The sequence below is a fragment of the Alligator mississippiensis genome, chromosome 7 (genome assembly GCF_030867095.1).
Source record: "Alligator mississippiensis isolate rAllMis1 chromosome 7, rAllMis1, whole genome shotgun sequence".
NCBI classification, from domain to species: Eukaryota; Metazoa; Chordata; order Crocodylia; family Alligatoridae; genus Alligator; species Alligator mississippiensis.
Window position 1 is genome coordinate 12,869,314 of NC_081830.1, and position 12,227 is coordinate 12,881,540.

The 12,227-nt window shown below is 44.3% G+C and overlaps 1 protein-coding gene and 1 long non-coding RNA gene across 9 annotated transcripts in view; one reads left to right on the top strand and one right to left on the bottom strand.

The window, feature by feature from the left end:
• Positions 1-36: 36 nt before the first annotated feature.
• On the top strand, positions 37-4,624 carry LOC109282019 (uncharacterized). The gene is made up of 2 exons (XR_002088899.2): positions 37-1,775; positions 2,787-4,624. It is a non-coding gene; the product is annotated as an uncharacterized LOC109282019 (long non-coding RNA).
• AAK1 (AP2 associated kinase 1) overlaps positions 2,720-12,227 on the bottom strand; it is a 107,178-nt gene continuing 97,670 nt past the window's right edge. For all 8 annotated transcript variants that reach the window (XM_059730584.1, XM_019482671.2, XM_059730585.1 and 5 more), the window contains one exon: positions 2,720-9,818. In XM_059730584.1, coding sequence (XP_059586567.1) covers positions 8,680-9,818 — 1,139 coding nt within the window. In that variant the 3' untranslated portion in view covers positions 2,720-8,679. The remainder of the gene's footprint in view (positions 9,819-12,227) is intronic.

Consider the following 12,227-nt stretch of genomic DNA (forward strand, 5'->3'; position numbering starts at 1 on the left):
GAAAGCGCACGCCCCCTGCTGGCGGCGGCGGGAAGTGCCGCAGCGCCTGGGCAGCCCCAGTGGGACGTGGGGAGCGCGGCGGGGGCGTGCCCTGGCTGGGGACACGCCCCGCCTCTCACCCGCCTGCCTGGCCCCCGCCGCCCATGCGTGCCCCGCGCACCGCCCGCGCCAGGCGCTGTCCTGCCCTGGGTCTGCGAGCCAGCGCCTGCCAGCCTCCAGCACTGCTCTGGACACAACCTCCAGGAGATGCTGAGGCACCCAGGGGAGAAATTATAGGGCGTTCATTAAAATCAGCATTCAATGTTGAATCTGATTTGTACAGTAGCCCAGTGGCTTTTGACACTGTCACGTGTGTTTGCCTTCCTGACGCTCTATAATCCACAATGGACATACGCGAGTCCACGGGCACATGTGTGTTGTCGCGGGCACGCTGGCAGTCTGGAAACCCCAGAATAGATTGACACGGAGCCGGCGGCCCTAGCCCTGGACTCAGGGCCGCGGCACCTGCTGAATTTCATAACCTGTTTTTCCCCTGAGAACTGCTGCGTGCCGGGTCACTCCATGGGGCCGTCCTGCCCGGCTGCCCATCGCTGGAGAGGGCATGACCAGGTCTTCTTCCACTGCTCCTCCCTCACTTGCAGCCTCCAGCAGTTCATGACATCCCCATTCACGATTACCTTTCTTTTCTGGCGGTAAAGCCAGGAATGCAGGGATGTTCCCTCCAAACACGCTCAGAGGTTACGCCTCAACTTTCAGCCATTTAAATTTCTTTACAGGGCCATGACCGCCGTACCGAAGACCGATTCCAAGATGCTCCGACAGAACCGACTTCTACGGCTGATCTGCATCCGTGACGAGCGGCGTTTCCTTCCGCGAGCACTCGCTATTTCTGTTGCCAGATGCTTCCACTTGATCATCACCTTACAGAGTTGTTTTGATGTACAATTTGCAAACCCACAGAAACACTAAGTTCAGTGCAACTCATTGAGAACGTGGCTTGTTGGGGGGGTATGTTAATATTGGCGTGTACGGCCTCCAGCGATGAAACAATTAAGCTGCCCTTCAAGTAGGGCAGTAGGGGATCACATGTAGCTTCTGTATTCAGGGTTGCAAATCCCTGGAGTGTTATCTGGAAAGGTCCCTGCCATGATCCCTAGGATGAAACCAAAGAGGAAATATCTACCTCCAGTTTGCAGTGAATTCCTATGTGAAGAAGAGTTTGAGGCAACATCCTTTGACACAAGGGATAACCCCCACCCCTATTTCCATCAACCCCACTGAGATGCCAAAACTGGGTTAAAACTTCTTGCAGACATTCAGCACTTTGCACATTGGACCCTCTTGGTCCATTGCAGATGGCAAAGCAGCGGAGACATGCTATGCTACTTTGACTGGGCTCGACTTAAGAGCACTTGAAGCATTTGGGGAATCTGACATTTCTCAGAGTACACTTCCAGACATCTACAGAGCTTGTTAAGAGTTTACCGAGTCAACTGGTTTATTTAGTGATTGTAAATGTAAAGCAGAAGTTCTTAGTTGCACCACTTTATGAGGAATGGGAGGGAAGGAGATAACATACCTCCTCATTCATCTGACTGCAATAATAGGTATTGCCTATGCATTTATAAGTGTACTACTATTAACACGATCTCTCTTTCAGCAATACTGTATCTCTCCCCAATTTGAAGCGGGCAGCGGCTGCTACGAGGCTGGTCACATCTGTTGCTTCTGCCAATAGACCCTTTGTCAGCAAGCAGCAAATCCTCCACAGAAAGGTAAAGCAGCATTTTTCTGAACAGACTTCCATTCCATTGCCATGAAAATTCCCTTTATCCGTCTCCTTGGCATCTTCGCCAAGGTTCTGGTGACTTTTGGTTACAAATCTGCTGTTATATACCCCTGTGTTTTATAGTGCATATGCATACATCAGTCAGTATGGCTAGTTTGGTATACTGACCATGTAAACATATCCACACTGCCGTGTAAGGGCCAATAAAGATTGTAAATGTCTATCTGCATGGGAAGAAGAGTTTAATAACCTCTGAGCTTTTGCAGAGACAGGTTCAGGTTTCTGTTTATGCTGCACTGGTGTATGCAAGCTGAAAACTGCAATGTCTGTGTTTAAGCGCATCTACATTGGTCAAGCAAGATCCCTCCAATAACTGGAGATATCCATCTTCTATTCCTGCTCAGAGCAACAGTTTGACTTTCCTGGTCCAAAAACCAGAATGCTAGTACCCCTTCCTTTGGTTGTCTGAGGTACCCTAGGACCTATGGACTACGGGTGCCTATACAAATGCAGCAAGGCTGCTCCTACGCGCTGTAATTACAGCACGTGGAAGCAGACTTGATTAACTGAGTCTACTGGAGCATGGTAATTACCTCGCCCCAGCAGACTCCAGGGTCATGTGCACAGTATCCGTGCTGAAAAATGTCGGTTGGGACGCTTTAACTAAACCTCACTCGACAAGCCGCCATTTTTCAGGGGGGGGGGATGCTGATGCACATGATGCTCCAGGTGCTTTAATTAGAGCAGCTCTTGGAGCCGCTCTAATTAAAAGCACCACCCCCTCCATTCACGGACCAGGTGTATAAGGCTCAAGCGTACAGAACGTCAACCTTACCGACAGCACGATGGGAGGGAGTTTAAAACAGAATGCTTTCCTTCCACCCAAGTGAAGAGTTTTATACCAAGAAGAATTAACACAAAGCAAGGAGGTTGTACTTTAATCAGATATGGTTTTAATAAATGTACATAAGTTTACAACTTAAACATTTCTTCATAGAGACTAGTCAGAAACATAGATGGAGCACATCTGGAGTGCAACAAAATTACCCCATTCACCTATGAGTCAGAGGTATTTTCAACACCGTGAAGAATGAACCCTAGTGAAAGGGGTTTGAGTGAAGCACTGGTCTTACCATGCATAGTTAAGTCCAACTCAGGCTTCCTGCAGAATAAAAGAATCTCAGCTATCTTGGAGAATGAGACGCTATGCTATGATTCTTTCACTCTCTCAATTCATGTGTAGACGATTCAGCATCAGCTGCATCTAGTGGGTTTTTTCTGATCAAAATTCCTCACCCAGAACAAGCTGGACTCATGAAAAATGTTTACCCCCCCTAAATCTGCAGAAAAAAAATTATTAATCCTCACTTTTGGGGGGGGGGGGGGAGCGGGGGGTGATCAGCAATTTACCCAACTTCATGGTCAACAAATCTAGATTTAGCATCAAGGTAAAGTACTTTCTGCACACACATAACAAATATTAAAGGCCATCATTTATTAGAATCACCAACACAGCTGATCCTAATTCAGGAATGTATTTCAGCAGTGAAACAAGGTCACACTGTCAAAACGCTGATGGTAAAAATGCTTTGGAGTCTTCAGGTATCTTAATGAGGCTTTGATTTAATGTGATGAGAAACAAACAAAGAAAAAACCCACCTCTTCAAAATGACAGTCTTTGGTGGAAGCTTAGTTCATGTTACTGATTACCACTTTGGAGTGACTGAGTCTAGAGTTTCACAGTTACATAGAGCTCTGTGTTACCTGCTTGATTAATGTAACTGAGGCCATGCCTCAGGCAGTGTTTTTCAGGCTTGATTACATGGGCTTTTTCACAAGCTTAGTGTCTTCCATGTGGCTCCATGCATACTGTAGGTTGCAGATTGAGTGTGCACTGGCTTCAAGAGAATAAGACTGTAAACTTAACACTATTATCACATATGCAATAGTACTGAGCTGGCAGAAGGGGAGATCAGACAAAGTTACAAATCTTGGGAATACTCCGCTGAACTGCAGAAGGTGCGGGTTAATACTGCAGCCGCTCATGCCTTCTGGTACTGATGATGTTCACTGCGAAGATGCAATGGCCACGAGGCCCACAGAGGCCAGCAGATTGCCTTGCTTCAATTCTTGAGTAAAGATACTGTGATTGTAAGCATTTCTGAGGCACGGGCTTTAACGCAACTCCAATTCAAGTCAGCGGTGAGCTGGCAAGCACAGCCACCGCTTCCAGTTCACAAAAGACACAAGCTTAAGATTGTCAGAGGATTGATTGGCAACTGTCTACTGAACAGCAGGAAACCCTTACCAGAGATCTTTCTGGCTGTGAATACCTTCAGGAGGGATTGAATCAGGAAAAACCTTAATGATTTGTGGCTCCAAACACATACAAGCAGGCCCTCAGCAAGCAGAGAGAAGGTAGTCATGCCACAGACCCTTTTCCTTGTAGTCTTGCTGCTGCTGCAGGGAGGTTCAGGGAGCCCTTGAGTTGCAGAGCCTGCTTGGACTCCAATGGCTCCATGCGTTGCTTATTGCTTACAGCCAGCCTGGGGAGTTCACCACACCTGTATTTTGTTCAGCTGGTCACCTATGATGGTGTAGAAGGGCCACTGACTTGAACAGTACTCAATACAGGTAACAACAGTCTAGTGCCATGGATCAGATCACCAGTAAGGAGGGGGAGCAACACTTAGGCCCAATGAAAGTGGACTTCAGTTGTTTTTGCAAATGGGCTTGGAGCCTGCCAACAGAAATTTAGTTTGGTATTTTTCAAGCTGACATTAAGAAAAAATGACTTAAATTGTTGCATCTGGATGATGAAGGCTTTGTCTAGTTAGTTGTAAAAAAAAAAAAAAGTCATACCAAGCTTCTACCATATTATTGCAAAGACAAGCGGCACAATATATTTTACATGCATTAAAAAAAGTGAAGTCTAGATTCTGTAAGGGATCACAGCTCCATTGTTCAATGAGTAGATCATCATGCCAAGAATTTAGAAGTAGTGTATGTGTGTGGATGGAGCTGATGGGGCGGGGGGGGGGGAAATCAGACTGGGCACTGGGATGCAGTTTTCTGATTGTAGCCAAGCTCCACTGCTTACCAGATTGAGTGCAAGAAGCTCATCTAAGCAAAGTGCTCCTGGTTCTATTTAAACCGTGTGCTTGCTGGATGTCTTGGATCAGGACTGTTAGTTTACTGAATACTATTAGCTCATTTTTGCAAAGCTAAACAAAGCCTTCAGGCAAAGCTGTGTGCTTGAAGAAGGACCTGTAACCTGCTAAAACCCTGGCTGAAAATCTAATCCCTAATAAAACTAAAAAGAAGACATTAATTGCTGTAAACGCTCTTTCAACAGCATAACCAGGCCTTTCTCCACTCTTCCTTTCTTCCCCGTCTAGCAAATTTGATAAGCTGGATCTGAATTACCCTTAGCTCCTTCCTCCACCTTTATCACTGATCAGCTGGTGGGAAAGAGGCACGGGCTCCTTCCTAGCAGCAAAGAGACGTGCAAAATACTTTTCACAAAGAAACGGCGGTTGAACATTCCAGGTAAGGGACATGATTTAGCGCAACAGAGCTTGGTAATAAGCTTCATGTCATTGTCTGACATCAGCTTTTCAAGTAAAAATAAAAAGTACACCCACAAAGAACATCATATTGTGAATCCAGTTACCAGAGGGATTTGCTTTTCCCCATTTATGCCAGTGCAACTGCTTACTTCAGTGAAGTGACTTGGATTCACATGAGATTCATCCACATTATCCTGCTTTCTCCTTCCTTCCCAAAATCCCTAATTCAGGACCACACCCCATCTCCAGACTGTATGCCACTAACAGTGGTACCAATAAACACAGCATGTATTGGGGCTTTGATGCTAAAAGCCTCCTTTGTATTTCACAGTATAGTATCACAAGCATTCCTCAAGCTAGCATCAACCAACTGGCAAGTTACTTGAGATGAAAAACCACACACAAGCTAATTGCTCAGTTTAGTTGGAAAAGGTATATTGAGAGAAGCCCAGAAATACACCTACAGTATTCACATTTTCTCTTGTTGCTCAAACAGAGCTGAGGAAAAACTGAAGCTGCTGGCCAGCAGTGATGACACCTACCTTGACATGTCACAGGCCAGCATCAGGAAACTAGATTGCTTTATAAAGGAAGCTCCGATTAGCCTGAGCTGAGCTGGACACTTCACCATTTACTACTAACAACTGAGCTGCCCAAGTTCCTTTGCTCCTGTGTTTCTTGGTTTCAGGTTTCCTCCCTTGCCCTCAGAAAGTTAAATACACCAGCCCAGGTTCTTCACTAGTACGTTCTGTAGAACCCCAGTCAAGTCAGAGCTGGCCAAATACACCAACAAAATGTCTCTCTTATTCTGCTGGTCAGAATAAGCTCCAGCGATTTGGGACTGGGTGCGAGCACGGTGGAGGAAGAGCGCAAATCCTGCTACACACAAGTATCATTGGCTATCTCCCGCTTGGGGACGGGCAGGCTCATTCCCTAATGCCTTCCCCTGCACTGCAGGGCTGTCAGCAGTGATCCGTCCTAATGCTCCATGGTTCATCTTGCATACGGGGACATGCTGCCTCCTTCAGGTACTCCTCTCACAGTTTCAGCATTCCTATGGTACTCCTGTAACCCATAGGCTTTTGAGCATTTGGCCAACAGAGCTGGACTTGCATAAATCAGTTTTTATTACACCAGCTTCTTCCAGCATGTTGCCACTGGCTTACGATGATCTGTCCCTGACTCTCATCCAGTGTTAAATCAAGGGAGGACCCTCCCTCTCCTCTTCCTGCCCTCCTGTCAGCCATACACACACACACAATGTGTTTATACTTGCAAGGAGTACTTGTCCATCCTGAATGAGGACAGAACTTAAAACCACCCCACAGAGAGCCGTCCTCAAGCTTCTCAGGCCACGGAAGCAAACACATAGCCATGGGTTGAATCGTGGGTGACATCCAGGACAAAAAATTCCCCTTGGGTTTCAGTGCAAAGCTCTAGGTTATTTGCTACTAATGACCAGATGAATTAAGGGAACAGTCCTAGCTCTCTTTCTAAGAGCCCAATTGAGAGAGACTCAAAAGCAAGCTTTGAAATCAGGCCTTGAAAGAGAAAACCATCATGAAGATCTTCCTGGGCTCTCCTCTTTTCTGTGTATGGCTGCTAAGAGAATTGCTCAGGATATGAGAGACATCTTGAAAAGGAACAGCGCCATTAACCATCAGCAGCAAAAGAAAAAAAATCCTTATAATTAGACATTTTGGAGACAACTTCACAGCAACATCAAGTGTTTCCTGGAGAGAAACAGCAGTTTGAAGACAGCTTGTTTGGTTCTGATGGGGCTTGCTACCATTCCCATTCTGGGTGGACACACAAGAACATTACTGAGACTTGCCTTTCTTTCTTTAGCAAAAAGGCACAAAAAAAATAAAGCCAACAATCCCTAAAGAAAACAACTCATGGATTCCTACTCTGCTGCCAAAGGTAACATGACAAATAAAGTCAAGTGGCTTCCCCACTCAACAGCAATTACATTTTCCTCCAAGTTCAATACTGTAATTCACTTCAACTTTTTTTTTTTGCTTTTATAAAAACTAAGCTGTCTTCCTCTTAAATCATACAGTACAAAACATGGGATTTCTAGAACACAACAGAAAAGTGCAGGAGGAATGTAGCTTGTCTTTAGACTTATCTTAATGAACAGAAAGGAAAAATAAAGATGAATTTAAGGCCAGATCCTTTGCTAGTGTAAATCACTGTAACTTGACAGAAGTCGGCAGAGCAACAATGTATTACATTAAGGAGGGGAGGAGGGGGTTGCCTAGATCAGAACTTCTGTCAAGCTACTTCCAAAGTATTCCTGTTTTAACAGTATTAAGATTTAAAAGTTTACTCTCCAAATTATAATACGTGAAATGCATGGTTCAATACTTTGGCATAAACCAGATGGAAAATAAGTCAGAACTTCTCATACTTAAAACATCTTTCAATTTTCCAAGTGAAAAAAAAAATATGTGCGTGTGTACACACACACTTTTATATAAGATGACATCCAAAAGATTGCTTTGCCAACACTTCTATAATCAGATGTATTCGGAACTGGATCCAAAACCCCACTGAAACCCACTGAAAGTCTTGGGAGCCTTTTCACTGCCTCCAGTAGGGTTTGCCAACAGATAGATATGTACTTTGAGGCATTACTGAGTAACAATTGTCTGTATGCATAAGGCCAACACAAGGCTATATTTTCACTGATGTGGAACTTCAATAGTGCATAGTCCTCATGCTAGACTTCTGGCAGCTGTGCGACTTTCATTCAACATGCATATATTCTGTAAATACACATACAGTTCATCATCAAGGAGCTATGTTCTCAATCTACCATTGTTGGTTTGGTTGCGGCATTTGTTATAAGCTTTTGGGAGACTTCTACTCTGATCGCTTCCAGAATTCCCCTTGGTAGGAAAACAATAATGACAACCTTTTTGGCCTGTGAACCGATTTCCTCCCCAGAGCATTAGCCAGTCCTGCTTGACTTGCTCTGTAATCCTAGTTGTATACCAGTATCAATAGTAACAAATTGAACAAGGTATTCACCCTGCCAAAGCCAGCAAGTACAAAATATTACTGGTACAGAGAAGCATCTAAAGAGGAATGGGGGAGGAGGAAAGGTAGCAACTAAAATAGGATGTGAAGATCCTTGAGAGCTAGGCATTCAATGGAATATAACTTAAAATGGTTCAACTAAATATCACTGCAACTGGAGTTTGGAATAAAGGTTGGGGGGGAAGTACTGCTCATTGCTCATTTCTACTAAGAGCCTGAAGGTCCTTGAGAGAGAGTTTAAATCAGAAGCCTGTCTCCCATCTCGCAGCAGACTACTTAAGGCTTTTGCTTTCCCGATTTGGAAGGGAAAGGTGCTGAAGCAAACGGGTCAGCACTAGGCAGCTCTGTAGTCCTGGAAGAGAGAGAAGCAATAGAGACAGATCCTGCTATTGCCTGTTTGTTGGTCTGAGAAACCACCTTATAAGCTGCTATGGGTTGGACATCCAGACCCTGGCCATCTTCTGGACTGTAGTGACGGGAGTACTTGGATAACGACTGTGGATGGAAAGGCTTGCTAACCGTGGAGCCCAAGAGGGCATCCTGTGGGAGCGCGTGTCCTTGGCTTCTGTCATTAGGAACACTGCTATGCTCTTTCAGCGATGCTTTGGGAGGAACACTTTCCTGTGGCTCCACTGCTCTTATGGAGTGAGGTGGAAGGCTTGCTGGCTGAGTGAACCCGACTATAGGATACTGAGGTCTAGCCGAGACAGGCGACCCATGCATTCCTGTATCCAAATTTTGGAACACAGCGTTAACGACATGCTGGTCATCACCCCGACTGAGGAAAGCAGCAGGCACATGAGGCTCCTTAGATGGGCTGTGTGACAGCAGCTCTTCCAAGCTTTTCTTTTTAGTGAAAGGAGCTCTCAGAAATACATCCGTTTCTTCTGGTTGCCGCACAGCCACAGCACTCTTGGAAATGAAGGGCGCTTTGGAAAAGACATCCAGGTCATCGCGCACTTTTCTTGAGCTTCGGAAAGGAGCTGTGGCAAAGACATCAGGCTCACTGAAAAATTCTCCTGTGTGCGGCTGAAAGGCTGGGAACAATACATCCCCTATCCCACTTCGAGAAGGCTGGGGATTGCCATCATCTTCGGAAGCCTTCGCTCTTTCTTTGGGTACCGGTTGCAACTTACAGGACTCCTCTTCCTCTTCCGAGTCCATAAGTAAAGGCCTGGACCCGCTACAATCCAAAATGTCTCCCTCGTGGTCTGTCCCTTCTCCCTCGCTGCTATGGAAGGAGCTATTGCTTGAAGGGTCACCTCTTGCTAAGTAGTCAGATTCTGAGTTGTGCTGTGTTCTCACCTCCAGTGTCTCAGGTTGACCTTTGTATAAGGAGTTACCATCACTAGCAGCAGGTCCTTTACAGCGCTCAATGGTTACAACAGGGTATACGACCAGTTCCCCCTGCAGACCTAGGAGCGCAAAACAAGAGTGTTACTCATAAATCCACTAAATTCTCTTTGTCATTAAACACATATGAAATAAAAAATGAACTGCACTGGAAATGCTATGATGCTCAGTTAAACCACCACCATACATGGAAAATGAGAAGGAAAGATAATGTAAAAGAAAAGGAAACAATGAACTGAAGTGTTTGCTGCACACAAACTGGAACACAACTCAGCACTTCCTCACAGATCAGGACAGCACAAATACAAGGTGTTAGAAAGAGATGGAAGATGTTAGAGACACAAGCGCCCAAACTCAAACATTCCTGTTTGACACCGTTCTACAAGGAACTTTAAGTGCCACCTGCAACATGGCCTTTATTTCATGATGCTACTGTCTGGAGTGAAATACCAGTGACTGGACAGTTAGTAGTAGTGTTGTTTCATTCATTCATTCATTCATTCATTCACTGCAGCTGCCTGTTGGCACAGGAGCTACCTACAAGCAGGTATTTATTACTTGGCATAGTCTGTGCTCTTGGGAGCTACCTTGAACTTCCATGAGCTCTTGCACTAGGGCATGTAAAATGCACTGTGGCACCTCCGATCTGTTAGCATAGCACAAGCTTAAAGGTAAGTATATATATCCTTCAGCAAGGTATTCCAAAGATTATTTTCACCGATCTGGTAATTTTAGCGTTGCCACTGGAGTCACTGCAAGAGTATGAGTTGAAACAACCTGATATACTGATTCTAAGTGAAGTATCTAGGAGTATTATGATAGATTGGCTTGGTTCTACGTGTTAAGTAAAATCAAACCAACAAGGCAGAAAGAGGGGCTTACTATCCTGCTATTCTCTAGTTACCAGAGCCCAAGAATAGGCTTACTTTTGCCTTATGAATCACACAGACAGTTATCAAAATACAAGATATCTTACCTTCAGAGAACTATTAGCAGGTTAGAAGCATGTCATTGGACTCATGTTAGCAAGAGGATAGGAAAAAGGCACATGAAAACTAGGCAGTATAGATTCCAGACAAAAAGATTTGCATTTTGGTATGTGATATCTACTGAGTGACAGGACAGAATGATGCTCTAAACACTTTTCCCTTTACTTCTATACAAAACAGGTCTTTCAGTTTCACACAATTACAAAATGATCTCCACACTCTGCTCGGATTAAACTCTTTTTAACATACACACACTCCAAGTTCTAAAATCTTCCTTTATAAGTTACGTGTATTTATGCTAGTTCACTCATTGTCAGACATTTCTTAAAATTAAAAGACACACACTCTTTAGTAAGCATCAAAATGATTTTTTTATTGGGAAAGTATTAACTTAGATACATTACACTGCAAAGTGAAGACAGTGTAGATATAGATGAGCATTTTATAAGTTATTGTACAAAAATACTATCTATCTTCTCTGAAGCCTACGTTTTCAGAAGTGCCTTAAGCTTTCGTGCTATTCTTAGTTTGACTATAGAAATAAGAAGACCTAAATTATTTTTTCCCTTTCAAGAGGTTGGCTGTTTATTCACGAAATTCCTGAGCTGGACATTATCGCATGATTTTAAAACAAAGGCAGAAAAAAGAGCCAGTAAGATTGCCACATCATGCCAACGTGCGTTTTTTTGTTTGTTTTAGTTATCCGGTTACCCTGGAACAAAGCATACAGGCAAATAAGAGAAGGAAAGAGGGGAGCATGTGCCATGCATATAACATGAACGCAAACCGGCTATCCATTATTTCACTAGCACACCATTGCCACTGTACCCGAATCACTTGATCAGAATAAATCATTCTTCCCCCAATAGCATAAGTTGCCTAATGAATGCTAAGCTTGACGCTACCATCATAGATTACAATCTGTATGCAAAAGGTAAGAACTAGAGTTGGGGAAACGTATAATATAAATATGAACCCCAATTCGTTAAGTACCGTAGCAAAATAGCAACAACTAGTGTGAATATACAGGGTACCATGTAGCAGGCAGAATGGTTATTGCCACGCATTGGATGTAAGCATGATTTGGAGCTGACTGTCTTTGTTATCTGTTGTGTTCCCAATCACGGGCTATAAAAAAAATAGCCCCCTAATGCAAAACTTTCAGTCCATGCCCAAAGAACCCTTTTTTAGGACAAGCAACGCATGCAGACATTCTTCTTGATATCCACTGTACGTGTAATGCCTGCGTGGGTTTTGAGAGGTCCAGAAGACCAGGAAAAGGCTATACATTATTCTGCAAAATGCAAGTTTAAGGGGGACTCGGATCTTGCCCTAGCCATCTGCCCAAGGACCAGTTTCACCTTATGCCCAGAACAGCTGGTGGAAGGTACAACAAGAATTGCAACATACAAAACATCTGGAAAACAAAAAGTAGGGGCAGGTCTCTCCAGATACCATGCATTTGTTAATAAGAGGACAAGG